The sequence below is a fragment of the Bison bison genome, unplaced genomic scaffold, assembly GCF_000754665.1.
Source record: "Bison bison bison isolate TAMUID 2011002044 unplaced genomic scaffold, Bison_UMD1.0 scf7180017864349, whole genome shotgun sequence".
NCBI lineage: Eukaryota > Metazoa > Chordata > Mammalia > Artiodactyla > Bovidae > Bison > Bison bison.
In genome coordinates, this window is record NW_011494921.1 from 1,586,454 (window position 1) to 1,608,653 (window position 22,200).

Here is a 22,200-nt window from a genome sequence, read left to right on the forward strand (position 1 = left end):
TGCTTGGGTGGGAGGACTTAAGAAAACCGGGCCTCACAGAAATGTGTAACTCAGAAAGGGAGAAGTATCTCCATAGCCTCTTCTGAGAAGGATAGAAGCTGTCAAGCTCTGAATGGTGAATACAAGGTTTCCAAAATTCTTGTTCTCATTAGAAGTTCTAACTTTATCACTGGCAATGAAAACTGTACTTGTTTTTCTTGAAGCAAGGCTCCATGTCACTTATCTTCATGAAAATGTCTGCCACATACCCAAGTTTGAATAATCACAGCTTGTTTTTCAGTGATCTATCAAGTAAAATTGGTGTCCCATGAGAAAAGCAGTGGTTCAGCTCACAACTCAAACTATCTGAGTGCTTTCTTTCTGCAACAGCCATCATAGTTCAGAATGCAGCAAAAGGGCTTAATATCAGTATCTTCCAGCTGATTATACAGAATATTAAACAAGAGGCATACTTAGGGTCAAAATGTAGTAGGGTTAATAATTTCACTGGGTCACCAAGTTCATGTCTCAGTGCAGCTGACTCCCTGTGAGTGCACGGTGGTGAAGAGCGCGGCCACCGCCCGCCTCCCCGGGGGTCCCTGCTCTGATCCCCGCTGGTGCACTGGCACTGGGCCCGTCACAACTTGTGCTTGCACCAGCAGTGTGACTGTCAACACACAGAAGAAGACACAAATGCTTTAGTATTATTATGAAAATAATTTTCATCTCATGGATCTCTTCGAAAGGATCAAGGAACTCCCCAGGGTCCTCAGACTAAACTTTGAGAATTCCTGATGAGGTTTAATATATTTATACTCATGTAAAATCAATGGCTAATGTGCCCCTCTGTCTGCAATGTCACATGGTACCAATGTGAGCTTTCTTTATTCAGCTCATCTTCTTCCTTTGTTAGGACACAATGTGGATTAAAACGTATAATAAGACACCTGAAAAAAAGGTTTCTCTATTGCTAAACAAAGAAGGAAAAGGTTTTTTTTTTTTTTTAAGAAAAAATTACAGTTCTTACAGGAAGGTAAGGTGCCAGCGCTCCACAAGATTCTGCCACAAGCAATCTTCTTTCTGGGTATTTGTGATTAATCTAGAGTAAAAAATAAATAAATCAAACATAAACAACATACTCTCCCTTCCTCCAAAAGAGAATTATTTTTCACCACAAATCCTGTTAGGAATGCAATAAAGCTTCTTTCTTTCCACTTCTGGGGATCCCTATACCTGGATCAGGATTAAGGGACTCAGAGAGAGCCTAAAAAATGAGATCACAGGGGTTATCTATTGAAGAGAAAGAGGATAAAGCAAAGATGAAAATATGGCAAGGTATCTAGAGATTGTGGGCTTACCCAAGAAAGCTTTCCTTAGGATGTCAGGAGCAACCTTTTCCTTCCCTAGGAACATTATTATATTTTCAAATTTGGAAAATCCAGCTTCTAGATATTTACTGACATGGCCTACAAGATGTACCAGGAATGATACGTCATTCCTCTTTTTCACCTCAAGGATTAAGTTGCAAATCATCAATGATTTAACCAGAGCTCCTGACTGGTGTTGTGGCTTTGTTTTTAAAGCAAGCAGATGTCAATTCATTCCTGCTTGCATACGCAAGACGATGGGGTTTTACTATTGTAATGACGACACGGAATCGTAACAAAAAATACCAAAAACAAAAAAAGGACACATACTGGGTTTTGTTCCCATATGTCTTCTTCATAGGATAGAAATCTTTCTTTGACTGGAAAAGAAGTATATCTGTTCTCATACTCCCATATGAAAAGATGACATAATTCATTAAAGTATTGGATGCCTAAAATTAAGAAAAGATATTATGCAGCAATCTACTGGGCAACAAACTGGAGGCAGGCGGCTGACAAATCCCTGATGTCCATGTTTATTCGGGTTACAGAAGAGATAGTGGGGGAGTTGTTGGTAACTGAGATCTCCAAGTTAGGCTTAACCCAGGAACAGTAACCTCCAGACAAAATGGTTTGAATGTCATAATATGTTACACATAAACTTACACATTTCTTTAGTCTAGCAGGATAAGTCTCAAAATTAAATGTACACACAACAACCAACTGTATTCCTACATACTTTCAATGAACAACCAGAAAAGTACAGAAAATTCTATTTACACAATAGTATTAAAAAGAATAAAATACTCAGGAATAAACTTTAAAAGTATGTAAATTATATTCTGAAGACCATAAAACATTACTGAAAGGAAATTTAAAAGACCTAAATAAATGGAGAAGTGAAGTGAAAGTCGCTCAGTTGTGTCCGACTCTTTGCGACCCCATGGACTGTACAGTCCATGGAATTCTCCAGGCTAGAATACTGGAGTGGGTACCTTTCCCTTGTACAGGGGGTCTTCCCAACCCAGGGATCGTGCCCAGGTCTCCCTCATTGCAGGTGGATTCTTTACCAGTGGAGTAAAAAGCTCAGATTTTACTCTTTGCGGTGATTACAGGTGAAGAAATACATGCATCATTGCCAAAATAAATGGAAAGACATCTTAAATTCATGGATTGAAAGCTTCACTATTGGAATGGCAACATTTTCCAGACTGATCTACAGATTCAAGGCAATCCTTACAATTTCAGCTGGCTTCTTTGCAGAAACCAATATGTTGATCTTAAAATTTATACAGAAATTGAAGGGACTCAGAATAGCCAAAACAACCTTGAAATACAAGAACCAATTTAAGAGTTTGGGGCTTCTGTTGTGGGCGATAAAACTGCTCTACAGGTGACTGTAGTGATGGCTGTGTATCCCTGTGACTGCTAAAAACCACTGCGCTGGAGACCTGAAATAGGTGAGTCGCATGCTATCTGAATCACAATCTCAATAAAGCTGAAAAGAAGATGGAAAAACAAAAAAGACATGTACGTATACAGAACTGTAGAGAACTGTAAATTCAAAGCTGTGCATATTGTTTCCAATTTAACTTGATTTTCAGTGATTAGTCTCACCCTAAGCTTCTGTGCACTACAATCTACAGGAGGCACAGGGACGTCAGAGACAACGTGAACACACATAATGTTCCCTTTCAAACAATGTCTCTAGCTTACTAAATTAGATGACGCTACTAAATTTTAGAGAAAAAATGAATATCTGAAGAAAGTGGGAAGAGAATTCTCAAAGACCATATACCTTAGCAATATTCCAGAGAGTCATATTTTTTCTTAAGAACAAGTGACAGAGCTGGTATAAAGAAGGCCATGAAATCTGTCTTCATAAGTAAGAAACTCATCTTTTTAAGATGGAACAATGAGTTACTTAATGACCTAAATGTCAAGTGTACAAAGTCAAAGATCCTGAGTTTTAGAGAAGACAGGAATATTCAATATAAAACCAAAAGTGTTGTTAGTAAATAGTGAGCTGAATTGTAAATATACAGACTTCTTACATCAAAGGTTTACACTTTATATTCTGTATATATTTGTAATATATACAAGTATACAGTATATACAGAAAGCATGTCTATTATTTACCTCCTTGCTTATACATACACAGAGCCTCTTGCTTTCCCTGAACTCATTAGTTTTTTATATATATTTTTTGTATTTTGTATCTCACTTGATTCAGAATAAAGCAAAACATGCCAGACATTTCTTAAGCACTGTTAAGTCACTGGGCTGGGCAAGAGAAGTCCTAGCATAGTTTATATCCCACATATTTCCTAACAGCATTTTTAAAAGACAATGTGAGCATTTCCAATAACCTAGAGAAGACCCAATACAGCTATTTACCTGTTCCCAACACTGTGGTAGAAGCTCAGCTTCAACACGTGTGGGTCCAACATGGCGTGCAAATGCCACACAGCCCGTCAGGATCATCTGCCTGAAAGACAAAACGAACGACTGTAGACCAGCATCTGCGTCAGGATCATCTGCCTGAAAGACAAAACCAATGACTGTAGACCAGCATCTGCGTCAGCACCGCGGCTAGGACGAAGGGCTAAGAAGGTCAGCTCTAGTTACCATGGAGTGCAATTATTTTTGTATGATCAAATTTCACTCTTGACTTTTCCCAATCGATAGGCTGCCCCAAGGGAGTGAGTTTCTTAAGACTCGTCCTTCCAGCAACGGCAACACCATTTGAAAGATGTTGTGAAGAGATTCTCTACAGCTGTAAAGCTGAATCTCCTAAATTAACTTCCCATATATATAATACATTTTGAGATTATGTTTAATGCTTCCATTTCTAATGAATTTCAGTTTCTAGTTAATCAATCTATGATTGTTTTCCCAGTATTCCTATAGCTCAGTCTCCCAGGTGGCACAGTGGCAAAGAGTCCACCTGTCGATGCAGCAAACCCGAATGACTCGGGTCCCATCCCTGGGTTGGGAACGTCCCCTGCAGGAGGAAATGGCAACCCAGTCCAATATTCTCGCCTGGAAAATTCCATGGACAGAGGAGCCTGGCAGCCTACAGTCCATGGGGTCACAAACAGTCAGACATGACTGAGCAGACAGATCTTTGTAATTAAAAACTCTGACACTGTATTAGTAAAATGATACTTAAGTGAGAATTTTTGGTACTGAACCCAAGATAACTGTGGTAGGCAGCTTCTGACACGACTCCTAATGGGTCTGTCTCCTGATATTCATGCCTGTGTGTAACCCCATCTTGTTGAGTGTAGACTGGACCCAAGGATTTGCTTCTAATGAACAGAATAATGGGATGGGATGTCACTTACGAGATCAGGTTACAAAGGCCTGTGACAGCCATCTCGTGAGACAGTCTTTTCTGCCTTCTCAGCGGGCATGCTCTGAAGACACTGCCACGCTGGAACGGTTTCAGGTGGTGAGAGACTGAAGGCTGCTGCTGCAGCTGCTGCTAAGTCGCTTCAGTCGTGTCCGACTCTGTGCGACCTCATAGACGGCAGCCCACCAGGCCCCGCTGTCCCTGGGATTCTCCAGGCAAGAACACTGGAGTGGGTTGCCATTTCCTCCTTCAACGCATGAAAGTGAAAAGTGAAAGTGAAGTCGCTCAGTCGTGTCCTACTCGTAGTGACCCCATGGACTGCAGCCCACCAGGCTCCTGCGTCCATGGGATTTTCCAGGCAAGAGCACTGAAGGCAACTTCTGGCTATAAGTCAGTGCAGGAGGAACCAAGGCCCCCAGTCCAAAGATCCATGAGAGACTGAATCCTGCCAATGACCAACCACGTGAGTGAGCTCAGAAGCAAATCCTTCCCCCACGGGCCTTGAGGTGACTACAGCCACAGACAACACCTTGACCACAGCTTTGTAAGAGACCCAGATGAGCTGACTCACATAAATCATAATACAAGTGTTACTTTAAACCACTTTCTTTTGGGGTAATTTGTTATAAAACAATATATAAATAATTAATATGACAGTTTCATTTGATGATAGATTTATAATTCAAAATTTTGAAAAAGATTTTTCACTTTTTAGAATGAAGGTACATTTAAAATGACTCTGAAAGTCAGAATGTTAATTTTTTTTTTTTTTACTTCTGATTATCTATGACTTCAAAACCAGTAAAGCTTGATGGAAAAAAAAAGCATGTTTTCCATAGATGTTTCAAAGTAGCCAACTTTAAGGAAAAACAAAACATAAAGTTTAATTCATATCAACTATAAAAGCAGTTCCTCATTGCTGTTTCTTAAGATATGTCACTTCAACTGAAAACTGAAGCGTGACTTTAGGTTTCTGCTTAGGCTACCCAAGTCAGCGACAACGGCTCTCAGGCTGAGGGGAACAGTGACAGGCAGTAGGCCTGTGGGAGGCAGGAGAGTGTGAGCCAGCATGTCTTCACGGCACACGGCAGCTTCCTTTCACCATAACCTTCTAACTTTTATCTATATAATTTCCCTTTATGCTTATGTCATTGTCTTCTCTGATGGCTTCCCAACTTTTCTTTTCCTATTTGCTCCGACTTTAGGAAGGCAAATTAAGTGGATAAAAGAAAAATGGAAAAAGAAATTCCCAAGCTTTAAGACAGACATTTAGCTTCCCACTAAAAATTTCTTCATTTCTGATCATTTCTACCCCTACTGGTCTGTTAAAATAATGAGAAGTCACATACATAGGTTTCCGAAATATTTGATAATTATAATAAATAAACTGTTGAAATTTAAGCATTTCGAACAAATGTAAGAAGTATACACTTGTATAAGACCTTCATGTGAAATAACTTTAAATCGTGAGTCACCATCACTATATTAAACATGTACAAATTTGTTCAAAAAATGTTAAGCCCCTCAAAATAAACTTCTTAGCAGAATTAAGAGTCACAATTCTAAAAAGTAGGTCAGTTTTGAAATATACTTGAAAACAGAAAAGATCAGATGGCTACAGATTATTAATAGCATCGGAAACAGACTCCTGTGATAGTAAAAATACTGTTTCTACTTGTGGGAAATCATAAACACTGTTCCTACTTGTGAAATTATTTGACTGCTATTTGACATAATGGGCTTCTCTTGTGGCTCAGCTGGTAAAGAATCCGCCTGCAATGCAGGAGACCTGGGTTCAATCCTTGGGTCGGGAAGATCCCCTGGAGAAGGGAAAGGCTACCCATTCCAGTATTCTGGCCCGGAGAAATTCCACGGACTATAGTTCCAATACTTTGGCCACCTGATGGAAAGAACTGACTCACTGGAAAAGACCCTCATGCTGGAAAGATTGAAGGCGGGAGGAGAAGGGGACGACAGAGGATGAGATGGTTGGATGGCATCACCAACTCGATAGACATGAGTTTTGGTAAACTCCGGGAGTTGGTGATGGACAGGGAGGCCTGGTGGGCTCTGGTCCATAGGGCTACAAACACTAGGACACAACTGAGCAGCTGAACTGACACAATAGGTGGAAATACGGTGTTAGTTATGGCTGCTAGCAAAGAATTACCAAAAAGGCAATATAGCTGAGCATAGAACTGGACAGTCCTTGTGTCCTTCTCAGGACGCAAGGAAGCCTGTGATTCAGTAAGTAAAGAAAAGTAATAAACGATTACATGTCAAACTTATGCTAATTTAAAAATTTTGCTTTATTTTTTATTCATATCAAATGTAGTTAACAGTTTAGCTTATTTAAATAAATAACTTTATTTCTGAAAAGTGGAAGATCAGCTGTGAACATGCGTTTTTAAATCCTGACGTATCTTGACCTGAAGTCAGGCTGACAGGTACTTTTGGCCACCAGATGGCAGCTGTTAGCTTTACAGCAGAGTCTGTAAAAACAGGCTATGTAAATTGAGAGATTTTTGCCTTGCATTCTAAAAATGACAATGTAATAAGTAGTATTTATTAATTAAGTTTCCAAGATAGGGAATAATATTTTCAAGGAGAAGATAAAATATTAATTTTCCTATATGCTGCTGCTGCTAAGTCGCTTCAGTTGTGTCCGACTGTGCGATCCCACAGACAGAACCATCAAATTGTCCTAAGAAAATTTTCGGTTTGCAATGAATGGAACCTGATTGAATTTCCCTTACTTCTGTTCAGCTAGCATGTAGATTAATCTTGACTGGATCCTGAAAAAAAACATGTCTGCTTGCTCAGGTATATTTTAATAAGGGTAGGAAAGAGATACATGTTCACAGAGTTTAAAAGTCTACATGACTTTTTATTCTCATGGTGGAGAGATTCCTTGTGTTTTAAATTTTGGGCTTGATTTGTCGTATGGTTCACTTTATGATTTTCCAACATTCTCAGAAGAGGTAAAAACTGTAATAGTCAATAAAACAAGAACTAAAATTATATCAAGTTACCTAATCTTAATGTATAACTCTATTGTTTTGCGAAAGTATAAGCAAAAATTATCTGCTTATTAAGACAGAAAATTACAGTGTGGAAACATTCCAACAGCTCAGTCTTGTCCAACTGGTGCTTGGTCTGCTTACCCTCCACTAGGATATTCTGTTCACGTTCACACTTGCACAGCTTCTCCTAGTATTTAAAAGTCTGCTTTCTGGGGAGACATCTATCACGGCTGCCTGAGCAAAAAACCCATTCCCCTTTCTTCCAGAAGTCTCCTGGGTATGTGTCTTGTCCCCCTGCCCCCAACACTCTCATGCCCCTCACCACTCCCAAGTACAACTCATTTCTCCACTCAGGCATCCTTGATTGTGGGCGTTTGAATCAGGACTAACCAAAACACTGTATCCCTCTAGCCATACAGAAACTGATTGGTGATGCAGACATTCCTATGTTAAATATTTTATTTCTGGTAAACCATAACTATTAAGAGGCCATGCTGTATCTAGCTCATCTGTGGGGGGAAAAGGGAAATATTTAGGAGTTCTTGGAAATCAAATGTGAAAGATAAAAGCAAAGACTTAATGGCATAATTAGCAGCCCAAAGATACCTAACACAAAAGTGTGGCAGTGCGACGTGAGCAGCTGGAATGACAAGGAGAGCGCTGTAGGGCACTGTGAACAGGGGCAGTGTTTGCTTTATTAAGAGACCTTAGAAAGGAGAGACGGCATTTAGATTAGAAAGGCAATCATGATGTCAAAGCAATAAAGAGCAAGTCCACATTATATTTATTTCCCAGAGAAGCAGCCATAGTCACCTCTGCTCATCGTCGGGCCTCTTGATCAGATTGAAGAGTATGTGGAGAAGCTGGTCCCTCTCCTTGGGCTCAGGGTGCAGGCAGGCTGTGCACAAGATGAGGGGGATCAACTCCTAGAGAGACACGAAGGTGGAAAGAGCCAAAGTAAAAACGCATCGCAGAATATTCTTTTCCCCCCAAAGTATTCATAAGTGGAAGTTTTAAATGAAATAAACCTCAACATAGGAGCAAATTTTTATTTTGTAAGGCTGATAATTCAAGAGATAAACACAGTTATGGAGTGACTGTGCAGAAGGTGCACATCACAATGTAATAAAGTAACTTATGATTGAACTAACCTTGTTTTCTCATCCAATACTTCCCAAGGGTCTATCACCTTTTACACTAAGTAACATTTTATCTTACTATAAGCTCATATAGTTTACATTTTGAAAGTGCTTTTAAATAAAAACTTCAGAAGTTAACTATATTTTAAAACCTAAAATGAAAAACAGAAAATAAAGATAACTCTTCATACTTCCATAAGCACAGTAGGATCAGAAATAATTAATAACTTTATACCCTTAGCACCTAACCTAGTGGGTAATTAAAAAGACCATCTTCATAGGTGTTGAATGCTCTCTGTAAAAGCACTTGTAGAAATGTTCTATTTTGAAATGAAAATTTTAAATAATATTTTGTTCCACTTTCAACATAGAGAAGTAAATTTAGTATTTTCAAGGAAACAGACAAAAGTTTATTTCTCTTTTACAAAGTATTTGAAAATTAAAGTTTTTTCACATTTTAATTAAACTGAGGCAAAATTCTAAAATACATTTAAAAGATATTAATGTTTTTCACTTTTGAAGTAGATTTGCAAATCTAATGAAATAAAAGTTCAAAAGTGATAAAGTATTTTTGGAGAGAAATCCTCTAAGTTATTTTGCAGATATTTTAAAGAAATCACTATGATATAATAAAAAGGGTAGAATGATTATTCTCGTTTATTTTTCCCATCTACCTCCCTACCCCCAAAGAGTATTAGCAGATTTAAAATAGGAATTAATCACTATGTATTAATGCATGACACTTTAAAAAAAGTCTACATTATTCTGAGGACGTTCCCTTAGAAACAGATGATATGCTTTTAGAGGAGTTGAGACTGACACTAAGGCATGACTAGAAGTCCTTTCCATTATTTCTAATGTCTTACATATATTATGTTAAAATTATAATTACTCGGTATAAATCTAAATTCAAAGCACAAAGATGTAGATAAGAAGAGGAGAAACAAATCTGAGAAGCAAAAGCAAATTTAAATTTAAAACACTTATTCTGTCATCTTTCTGTTTAGGAGCCTCTGTGGGTTTTAGATTAGTGAATAACTGAAAAGCGGGGAAAATAATTTTGTACTGGGAATGGAACAGTGTATGTATAGATCCTTGTATTTTGATGTTTCCCAAATATGCTTACCATGAGGCTTGATGGGTGAGGACCATTAATACCAAGGGTCCTTAGAGAGCTCCACTGAGATTGCTAAGGGCCAGGCCACTAATGAGAGGACCAGGATGACACATGAGCATACTCCACTGACAGCAAAAGGTTAAGGATGAAAAGCTAGTTATTCTAGAAAGTACTAACAAAAAGAGAAAATATCTTAATGCCTGAAAAATCAAAAAGGCCCTAAATATTTAACTTGTACTTTTCCCTCATGTCCCATGGGTTTTCTTTCTCTCCTATGGGTTTTCTTGCTTTCTCGTAACCCTTTCTTCCTGCTTCCCAGTCATCTCCAAATATTCACTCTTAAACTATCTCACTCTACTCTCTCCCTATTGCATTACTCATTAAAGAAATAAAGTTATGAAGTGTAGGTAAGATATCTGCTCTAACTGCAAGTACACGCATATACCCTCTGTCTAAAATACAGAATAACAGTTTCTTTATCTCAAAAACAGGTATACCAAAATAACTGTCTTACTGTTTACTTTTGTGCCTTACATTTTCTTTTCCTTTTTTCTTTTTTTTTAAACCACGAGGCTTAGTGATTCTTAATCAAAGAGGAATTTTATGTTATACGTTACTGTAATGAATCTTTCAACTGGAATGTGGCTACAGTTGTGCCAAACCAAGAACGCTAAACTCGGAGTTCGAAGAGCTCCTGTCTCAAAACTCCTAAGTACCAAAGAACCCAATGAAACCTGTGAACCTCTCTGAGTTTTTGTTTCCTCAACTGAAACATACAGGAATTAAGCTGAGTACAGAAATCAAAAATACATATATTTTGTCATTTTCTTATCTATTGCTAATGAGATTGTTAATTTTCCTTTCTGAGATCAAAGCTGGCCTCAAAACCCTTCTCAACACAGCAGCCATTACCGACCGATTCCAACGGACACGTAGGAAAGGAAAAAAAATCTGTCCGTCGTTGTCTCCTTGAACCCTACAATTCTGTGAATTCAGGACTTTAGAGAAACATTCACTTTTCTCAATCACAGTTAGTAATAATTTACTCTGCCACCTGTTTTTATTTCTTGCTGGCTATAATAGCAAATGTGGGAAGTCAGTGCCAATACACTTCGGTTGATACTCTACACCAAGGAGAACTGGGCACATCCTGGCACCTCGATGGCAACGGCAGTTATAAAGTGTGCCAGATGGCTTCCTCTTCCTGAGCATCACTGAGCTGAGAGGAGGTCCAGAAGGAGATGGCAGGGAAAAGTGGAAGCTGTAGTCTGTGTGACAGAGCCATCAGAACTTTAATTGCTAAGTCATGACCAGCTTCAAAAATCCTAATTTCCTCTTCCTCTGTCACTCATTTAACCACAACTTCCATTTATACCACTCTCCAAATAATGAATTCTGTAAGTACGTTATCTGCTGTGCTGCGTATCTTACTGCTTGTAAATTCACCTTTTTCAAGCCTCTGACGTACTAGTCTATCCACAAGACTCTAATTTAGGATTTTCACACTACAGTTGACCCTTAAACAACACAGGTTTGAATTGTGCTGTGGGTCCACTTATATGAAGTATGTGTGTGCTTAGTCACTCAGTTGTGTCCGACTCTTTGCAACCCCATAGGCTATAGCCCGCCAGGCTCCCTTGTCCATGGGAATTCTCCAGGCAAGAATACTGGAGTGGCTTGCCATGCTCTCCTCCAAGGGATTTTCCCAACCCAGGGATCAAACCCACGTCTCCTGCATTGCAGATGGATTCTTCTGTCTGAGCCACTAGGGAAGCCCAAGAATACTGGAGTGCATAGCCTATCCCTTCTTCAGGGGACCTTCCCAACCCAGGAATTGAACCAGGGTCTCCTTCATTTCAGGCAGATTCTTTACCAGCTGAGCTACCAGGGAAGCCCACTTATATGCAGATTTTACCCCATAAACATGTACTACATTACTACACAGATCTGTGGCTGGCTGAATGTAAAGTTATACTTGGATACTGAACTGTGTGGCGGTCAGCACACATAATCTGTGCACTGTTCAAGGGAGGGTCGATGGTACGCATAAACGTACAGATTTGAATCAATATTTTCTCATTGGTATCATCATTTCCAACTGAAGAAATCTAGTGTTTAAATAGTTTCCTTATAATTCTAAATAAAATATTTAAAAACTGGTGTCTAGATTTTCAGAAAATGTGACAGTGGTTTTAAAAATGTCTTTGAATAATAACCATGGAAAAATAATAAAGCTTTGATAAACATTATATACAAAAGGAATCCCTTGCCTACCCTGCACAAAAACATTACTGAGTTCATATTTCAAGGCAACAGACATTTTAAATATTTCCAAACATGCTTTATCAGTTAACGTGTACTGAAGTGAAATATAAAACTGATCTCCTACTGATCATTAGAGAGGAAATCAGTGTAGTAATCCTATTACAGAAGGTATTCCCGTAGTTTCTTACCATGGACACTAGGAAAGACATTTCTAAGGCCTTTAGAAATCATTAATCTAAAAGACTTAGTAATCTGCGCTTTACCCAAGTGAATGAGTTTCACGTCACCTGGTGTGACTTCCGCCACTTTGACAGCACTAGCTCTCTCCATATGGAGGGCTTCCCACCTTCCACAATTCAACAGGAAAGGTTTCCAGTATTTTTCTTTCAGTTTTCAAGTAAAACAAAATAAATTCTAATGATAACAAAGAAATCATTTTCAAGGCAGTAAATGTCTTCAGAGATGATTACATTTGATTTAATGAATACTTTTACTTGACTTTCTTAGTCTTTAAAGATTAGTATGTGTTCAGACTACAAACACAGAAGAAAAAATAGTACCTAAACAGGATCTAAAACAATGTGAGTGATCAGATGTTAAAGGGAAAAGAAATGAAGTAGGAAATGAGATCAGGCACAATTTAAAATTCAAAAAAGTATGGGAATGTTGATATGATAATAACTCCAAGATCTGAAAGGAATCTAAAATACAAAAGGAAGTATTGCACGTAGATCAGATACCAATGAGGAAATATGTGAGTACTTCAGGTCAGGAAGCAAAATTCTGCAATTCTAGAAAGGTGATATCAGTCCAATTAATTATAGGTCACCACTTGTCTTCACTATTCCACTGAAAATATTTCCTATAACCTCAGCTTTGAAAAAATTTTAGATGGCTGTTACTAAATTTTTTTCATCTAGTCTTTTTCCTAGGAATTAAGCAATAATGAATTACAATAATTCAAATGTTGATAAGTATACACCCTTGGATTTGGATTTTCAGTTGAAATTTGTCATGATGTTGGTAGTAACATATAAAGAAAAAAAACATTACAAAGACTTATATAAGGAAAAGACAAGATTACTCACCTCTGGAAAAGTTTTATACTTCAAGGGCTGCTAAAATACCTATTCTTAGAATTATTAATATCTGTAATTCCCAGGTCTCAGCCTTTAGGAAGCTTAACTGAAATATTTAAGTGACTTTTAAACTCTGATACTGCTCAAGAGCATGTGGTTTACTCTGAAAATTACCAGACACATACACACAAACACAACGTGGGCAAAGAAGGTGGACCAAACTTTCGCAACTTACTACTTACTCTACTATGCTTGTACTAGCACAGCACACTCATGTAACTGAGAATCATACTGCTACTCTTAAGAAAAATTTACCACAGAGCAACCACAAAAGGTACCGTAAAAGAGTAAAGTTTGGTTTCTTAGAAGATGAACAAGTCTTTAGAGGTACTAGCTAATTTTTAAGGCTTTTAGGGAATTGGTGCTCTCCTTTTATCTTTTTTCTTTTTATAGCTTTAATGATATACATTTCACACAACACACTCTAAAACAACCAATGGGTCAAAGAAATCACTAAGGAAATTAAAATACTTTGAGATAAATGAAAAACAGAACATACTAAAACATGTGAGATGCAGCATAAGCAGAACACAGAGGGAAATTTATAGCCATAATCACCCACATTAAAAAAAATGAGATTCCAATTCAACAACCTTGCCAGAAAAAGGAAACTAAAGGCCAGCAGAAAGAAGAAAATAATAAAGATTACAGCAGAGGTAAGTGAAATATAGGAACGAGAAAAAACAGAATCAACAACATCAGAAGTTGGCTCTTTGAAAGGATCAATACAATTGACAATCTTTTACTTTAACTGACAGAGAAAAATAGAGAAGATACAAATAATTAGAATCAGAAATAAAGGAGAAGACATTAGTAACAAAAAAATCAAAAGGATTATAAGTGAATACCATAAACAATGGTCTACCAACAAGTTAGATAATCAATACATGAACTAACTCCGAGAATCACAAAAATGACCAAAACTGACACAAGAAGAAACAGAAAATCAAAACAGACCTGTAACAGGCAAATAGACTGAATCAAAAGTTAAAAAACCGCTAGGATCAGATGACTTTGCTTGTGAATTCTAAAACACATTTAAAGAATTATTAATACAGATTGTACTCAACTCTTTGAAAGAACAGAACAGGAGGAACAATTCTTAAGACATTCTGTGTGCAAATACTATAAAGAATTTCCTGTTCATAAAATACAAGAGTTAATGCTGTTTGAATGTCAATATTCCTCAAAGTGATCCACAGATTCAGTGCAATTTCTATCAAAATTCAAATGACTTTTATGGCAGAGACCAAAACTGAGCATCCCATTATATGAAACCAAAAAGGGCCCTAAATGGCTAAATGATAGTGTAAAGAGAACAAATCTGGAAGACTCATACTTTCTAATTTCAAAACTTACTGTAAAGCTATAGCAATCAAAATAGAGTGGAACAGGCATAAAGATAAACATAAAGACCCATGGTACAGAATTCAAAGTATAGAAATGAATCCAAACATCTACATCAAACTGATTTTTGACAAAGGTGCCATGACCATTCAGTAAAGAAGCAACTGTCTCCCCAACAAATGGTGCTGGGACACCTGGGTGACTTCATGAAAAGAGTCCAGTTCTGAACTCCTGCCTCACTCCATACATTAACAAAAAACAAAACACAAACAGGGGTCAGTCACCTAAATACAGGAGCTAAAGGTATAGAACTATTAGAAGAAAACACAGGGGTAAATCTTTCTGACTTCAGCTTTGGCAATGGATTCTTAGATGCATACCAAAAACATCAGCAACAAAAGAAAAAAATAGAGAAATCAGATTTCACAGAAATGAAAAACATCTGTCCATTTAAGGACAACATCAACTACAGGATGGAAGAAAATACTTGCAAATCATATATGAGGTCAGAGTTTAATATCCAGAATTGTAAGAACTCTTACAATTCAAAAACAAACAATCCACTTAAAAAATGGGCAAAGGATTTACTAAATTTTACTGCATGTGAGATGACAGCTCAGGGACAGGGGAATAAAAGCTCGTATTGTACATCTTTTCATATTCAAAAGATGTTAGCCCATGAATATGCATTATTTAATCAAACCTTATACTCTATTTTTAATGCTTTACTTTTTAAATTATCTAGGCTATTGCTATGATGAATCATACAAATGGACATTTTAATTGTAGTCACATATCAATAAAAAGGCTTATACTGATGAATACAAAAAATTGAGAAATAAGAAAAAGCAAAAATATTAACTCTTAAATCATAAGACCTTTTAAAAAATATAAATTTATGGAACTAGGGTAAAATATTAAATACAAGTAATCCAATATCAAAGGATAAAATCAAATAAAAGTTTTGTGCTTTTATGCCCTGGGATTAGTTTCAAAGAAAGGCAAGATAAACCTCATTATTTACCAATTTAATTTTGAGGGAATACAACTCTGGTATATTAAAAATGGTAAAATTTCCAATAAAACAAAATATGATACAAATAATTAAATAAACAAAGATAAGTGATCAATTCTTCATGAAATTATAAGTATAAAAATATTTTTATATATAAAAAACTTAAAATCAGCCAGAAAAGTAAACATCATACCACAAATAAAATATACATGTATATATAAATATATGCTTATATATATATTTATATATATATCTGATTACTGATGATGCAAATTTATAAAAACTTCATGCAGTACAATCAGATTTTAGTGGTAGAGTTTTTTATGATTAAAAAAGGGAAAATAAAAATTAAAAAAAAGCTTAAACTGCATTTCATAACAATTAGGTTTCTATGCTATTTTAAATATTATCTTAAGGAAACATAGTAAAAGGGATGCAAACATTAATGCACTGCACAGAATATGTTACAAGCTGAAAAAGGAAAAAGAAGCTCAAACACCATTCTGCCAGGCGGAACTGCAAAACAATCTGAAATTGGACACTGATCCTTCAAGACACAGAAAATTTTCACTTCTTAATATCTCACACAACCATTCTTAAATGTTAGGTAAAATAAAACCATCAGTAAGAAAACAGTCATGTTTATCATTTTTAAATTAAAAATATCTATAGGTATAAGAATTACTAAAGCTCTACATATATGTTTTCTTGAGGATCAGTACAAATTTCTTGTGCTAAACAGATAATTAAGGATAAGCTCTCATATGGGTTTTGCCAATGCACTGTGTACCTATCATACTGTAGGTCCCATGAATTATGATTAAAACCAGTGGTAAAGATTAAGAGGATAACAAAAGAAAACTTGTAGGACACGTTCAATAATATTCTTAACCTATTTAAAAAATTTGTGAATTGCAAATTGATTTCATAAATTGAATAATTCAAATAAATAAACTTGTTTGCAAATAAATCATTCACTATTTAAATGAGATTACAGATAATTTTTCCTTAATCTTTTAATGACGAAATATAACTCTAAAGAATACTTTCTATAGTATTTATGGCTTATAACATAGGCAATGTATACCAAAATAAATCTGCTACTCTATTTTAGACATTTAAAGCATCTGTCAACAACAGGTTAGCTACAAGAAAAATGAAAAAGATACTCTCAAAAGTTATTGCAGACAATATTATAACTATCCTATTCTAAGACAAGTCTATCTACTGCCAAACAAATACAATAAAACTAACATTAATAAGAGGTAACTACAAGTACAAGAAAAGAGTTATATTATTAGTCCCTATTAATGTTCAATCCCAAGACTGTCTACTTCTGTAGGCAAGTCACGCGTATCATATATAGAGAGAGATCAAATAAACTAGGTAACTGGTGATGCAGAGAACGGACAGTGTTCACGGCACGTAGATGGACCTACAGTAATAGTTAGTGTTGCAGAAGCTAATGATGCTTTAAGCAAAATTGGAAAACATGAATCCATGCAGTTTTACTGAACTCACCTGACAGAGGTGTAAAACCATTCTCTAGGAGCAGAGATGCATGCACAAAAGTAAGAATATGATTGCAAGTAATAGACTTTAACAAAATAAAAATATAACACTAAACTTCAAAATGACGAAAAATGGACAACATGATGGTCTAGGGATGACAGTACTTCTCTGGGTCTCACCTCTCTCTTGGCCAGCAGCACGTTAGGGACGATGTGCGGCAGGCAGCGCCCCAGCATCAGCATGACGCTCGCCTCACTGTCCGCAATCCGAGACACCTGGAAGACCACAGGGTTAGTCAAGGCTGCGCTGGAGGGCCGTGTGCGCGACGGGGCTTCGCGGCTACGGTCTGGACCCTGTCACTTCTGTTTCAAACACACATTCAAAAGGACAATTTATGAGGAGGAAAACAAAAACAAGAACAACCTGAGATTCCAAACAGGACAGACATTTTTGTAGACCAGAAAAGGATTTAAAACACTAGGAAGAAGCAAGGGAGCAGACAAGGAGGCTTACTAGGCTTCAGTTCTGGGAACAAATAGCGATAACACAGGACTGGGGCAGCCTCAATGGCTTTTAATCTTTGTTCTGGGGGGAAAGGTACCCACAAAGTCACGATCTTTGGTTAAGGCGAAAGAGAAGCTTGTATAATGAAAACACATGCAAGGGGAAGTCCATGGGGGCTGCCCGAGTCTTACAATGAGAACTGCAGACTGCATCCAAACCATTCTCTAGCTCCAGATTGTTAACAACACCATGGGACAGACGCTCAGAAGAGGTGACGTGGAACCAACCGCAAGAAAGGTATTAATAGAAAGGGAGAAGTATAAAGAAAGGAGAAAAAAATACCCTTTTAAGATAAGCCTGCAATAACAGTTACAAAGGACTTGATGAAAAGAAATCTGAGAGACAATTTACTCTGCAATCAAAGACAATCAATCCTAGAGAAATTAAAAATGGAGTAATCTAAAAATAACTGAAGTTATAAATAATATATACACCTGACTTGGTTTTCTAAATTACACCATAAAGAGGCATATAATTGTAGGTTGGTAGACATAAAAAATTAAAACTATACTGTATAGAGTCACTGTCTTACTAAACAGAGCTTTAATCCAAAGATAAAAATAATCAACTACTTTGCTTGAAAGCAGAAAACTTTGGAATTATTTCTTAGATTTTTTTACTTGAAACAGAGTTGTATTACAATTATTTTTTGGGTAAAATGCTAAGAAGAAAAACGGAATGTTTTAAGAAAGTTGCAGGAATCTGGTATAACTTACCTCTGATCCTAAACGACTATCTGCTGACATTCGACAGAAAGAGAGTAGTGCTTGATGGAAAGCAGGAGACAACTTCCTAGAAGAAAACAATGATGGAAAATGGGACAATATCGAATAGTTAAACTGGCGTTTAAGGAGAAACTAAGTTGCAGGTTTTAATTCCCATCATTACTTGAATCCTACCTCACACATGTTTGAATTTCTTAGCCACAAAAGATTTAAGGTCACTTCACTGGAGAATCATACAGGGAAAAAGGAATAGCAACAGCGGGCACGACTGAGCGACTTCACTTTCACTTTTCACTTTCATGCATTGGAGGAGGAAATGGCAACCCACTCCAGTGTTCTTGCCTGGAGAATCCCAGGGACGGCGGGGCCTGGTGGGCTGCCGTCTATGGGGTCGCACAGAGTCGGACACGACTGAAGCGACTTAGCAGCAGCAGCTGAGCTTAAAGGAGCTGATATTATGTGAATGAATGTCTTATAAATGTTAATAGATTAAACCTGAAGTGTATGGCAGGTCAATGACTACAGAAAGTGTTTGCAAAACCTGAAATGAGGATTTTTTTCCCCCCTTCCCTAATTCTCTATGGTCCCAGAAAGGTAAAGAGTGGCTGCAAAGGCTAACCTGGTATGTTGCTGAGAAGTTTTGCAGATCTGTATCATGATAATGATAACCCTCAATGTTAGGAACCCTCATAAAAGAATAAAAAATTAAAAATAAATGAAGGAGAGGCTCATTCAATGTTCACATATATTTTAAATGAAGGATTTTTTGTAATTGAAAATATTAGCCTATTTATGTTTAATAAAGAAGGTTAAAACATTTATATTTGTAAAATAACACTGGTCTCTATGTAATAGTATTCATAATATTGTAACTATGGGTTGTATTTTATGTGCTCAATCTACGAAGAGAAGGGGTGACATCTAAGGTTACATAACAGAGGTTATTTAGTATACACCACAAAGTAGCCAAAGTGTGCCAAAGCTGAAGCCTGTTTGCTCATTATGTCCCCACTCCCCTAATCTTTCAGCGGAGGGAGCTACAAGGCATCTAACTGCCCAAGCCAGAAAGCCTTTATCCTTCCCTTAGTTTTAACCTCCTAATCCAATCAATTTTTTTTACCTTCTAACTATCTTACAAATCTATCTACGTCTTTCCAATACAGGAAATTCCACCATTTCTTTCTTGGACTCTTCCAACAGATATCCCACGAGTTTCGGTTCTTGCTACACTCTAATTACCACTACTCTAGAGGACTCTTTCTAAAATTTCAGTTCAGTTCAGTCGCTCAGTCATGCCCAACTCTTTGCGACCCCATGGATTGCAGCACGCCAGGCCTCCCTGTCCATCACCAACTCCCAGAGTTTACTCAAACTCATGTCCATTGAGTCAGTAATGCCATCCAACCATCTCATCCTTCGTCGTCCCCTTCTCCTCCTGCCTTTAATCTTTCCCAGCATGTGTCTTTTCCATTGAGTCAGCTCTTCACATCAGGAGGCCAAAGTATTGCAGTTTCAGCTTCAACACCAGTCCTTCCAATGAACACTCAGGACTGATCTCCTTTAGGATAGACTGGTTGGATCTCCTTGCTGTCCAAGGAACTCTCAAGAGTCTTCTCCAACACCACAGTTCAAAAGCATCAATTCTTCGGGGCTCAGCTTTCTTTATAATCCAACTCTCACATGCATACATGACTACTGGAAAAACCATAGCCTTGACTAGATGGACCTTTGTTGGCAAAGTAATGTCTCTGCTTTTTAATATGCTGTCTAGGTTGGTCATAACTTTCCTTCCAAAGAGTAAGCGTCTTTTAATTTCATGGCTGCAATCACCATTTGCAGTGATTTGGGAACCCCCCAAAAATAAAGTTTGCCACTGTTTCCACATCTATTTGCCATGAAGTGATGGGACCAGATGCCACGATCTTAGTTTTCTGAATGTTGAGCTTTAAGCCAACTTTTCCACTCTCTTCTTTTACCTTCATCAAGAGATTCTTTAGTTCTTCACTTTCTGCCATAAGGGTGGTGTCATCTGCATATCTGAGGTTATTGATATTTCTCCCGGCAATCTTGATTCCAGATTGTGCTTCCTCCAGCCAAGTGTTTTTCATGATGTACTCTGCATATAAGTTAAATAAGCAGGGTGACAATATACAGCCGTGAAGTACTCCTTTTCCTAATTGGAACCAGTCTGTTGTTCCATGTCCAGTTCTAACTGTTGCTTCCTAACCTGCATACAGGTTTAAGAGGCAGGTCAGGTGGTCTGGTATTCCTATCTCTTTCAGAATTTTCCACAGTTTATTGTGATCCACAAGTCAAAGGCTTTGGCATAGTCAGTAAAGCAGAAATATATGCTTTTCTGGAACTCTCTTGCTTTTTCCATGATCCAGAGGATGTTGGCAATTTGATCTCTGGTTTCTCTGCCTTTTCTAAAACCAGCTTGAACATCTGAAGTTCACAGTTCACATATTGTTGAAGCCTGGCTTGGAGAATTTTGAGCATTACTTTACTAGCGTGTGAGATGAGAGCAATTGTGCGGTAGTTTGAGCATTCTTTGGCATTGCCTTTCTTTGGGATTGGAATGAAAACTGACCTTTTCCAGTCCTGTGGCCACTGCTGAGTTTTCCAAATTTGCTGGCATATTGAGTGCAGCACTTTCACAGCATCATCCTTTAGGATTTGAAATAGCTCAACTGGAATTCCATCACCTCCACTAGCTTTCTTCATAGTGATGCTTCCTAAGGCCCACTTGACTTCACATTCCAGGATGTCTGGCTCTAGGTGAGTGATCACACCATAGTGATCATCTGGGTCATGAAGATCTTTTTTGTACAGTTCTTCCATGTATTCTTGCCACCTCTTCTTAATATCTTCTGCTTTTGTTAGGCCCATACCATTTCTGTCCTTCATTGAGCCCATCTTTGCATGAAATGTTCCCTTGGAAACTCCAATTTTCTTGAAGAGTTCTCTGGTCTTTCCCATTCTATTGTTTTCCTCTATTTCTTTGCGCTGATCATTGAGGAAGGCTTTCTTATCTCTCCTTGCTATTCTTTGGAACTCTGCATTCAAATGGGTATATCTTTCCTCTTCTCCTTTGTTTTTCACAGCTATTTATAAGGCCTCCCCAGAGAGTCATTTTGCATTTCTTTTTCTTAGGGATGGTCTTGCTCCCTGTCTCCTGTACAATGTCAGGAACCTCTGTCCATAGTTCATCAGACACTATCAGATCTCGTCCCTTAAATCTATTTCCCACTTATACTGTATATCATAAGGGATTTGATTTAGTTCATACTTGAATGGTCTAGTGGTTTTCCCTACCTTCTTTTAAAACTTAGATACCATCATGTTCCAAGTCTCTAAAATGAGTTAACACAGCTTATGTGACTTGGTCTCAGCTTAATTCTCCGACTTCCCCTTCTGTTGTCTTCTCATCTGCATGCTTTGCTTCGGTCTTCATAAACCCTTTCTTGCTTCCAAGTGCAGTGTTCTTCTGCTCCTATTAGTCCCTTTTAGTGGGAAGACTTCCTCTTATCTCTTGGCCTGGTTCACTTCTTACTCATTAGGTATAAAGTTAGAAAATACTTCTTCCCTGAAATCTTTCCTACTCTGACGACTAGGTTAGGTACCCTGATTGTGTGTTCCCCAAGCAAGCTGAA

At 37.5% G+C, this 22,200-nt stretch overlaps 1 protein-coding gene across 5 annotated transcripts in view; it reads right to left on the reverse strand.

Annotated features, from left to right (window-relative positions):
- KIAA1468 (KIAA1468 ortholog) overlaps positions 1-22,200 on the reverse strand; it is a 113,830-nt gene that overhangs the window by 49,499 nt on the left and 42,131 nt on the right. For 3 of the 5 annotated variants that reach the window (XR_826569.1, XM_010854743.1, XM_010854746.1), the window contains exons 9-14: positions 18,539-18,614; positions 17,438-17,533; positions 17,268-17,291; positions 8,538-8,650; positions 3,744-3,834; positions 1,007-1,078 (exon numbers count right to left, since the gene is read on the reverse strand). Coding sequence is in view for 4 of the 5 variants with exons in the window: in XM_010854743.1 (XP_010853045.1) it covers positions 1,007-1,078; positions 3,744-3,834; positions 8,538-8,650; positions 17,268-17,291; positions 17,438-17,533; positions 18,539-18,614 (472 nt within the window). In the remaining variant the exon portion in view is untranslated. The remainder of the gene's footprint in view (positions 1-1,006; positions 1,079-3,743; positions 3,835-8,537; positions 8,651-17,267; positions 17,292-17,437; positions 17,534-18,538; positions 18,615-22,200) is intronic. The other 2 variants (XM_010854745.1, XM_010854744.1) reach the window with 1 other exon arrangement.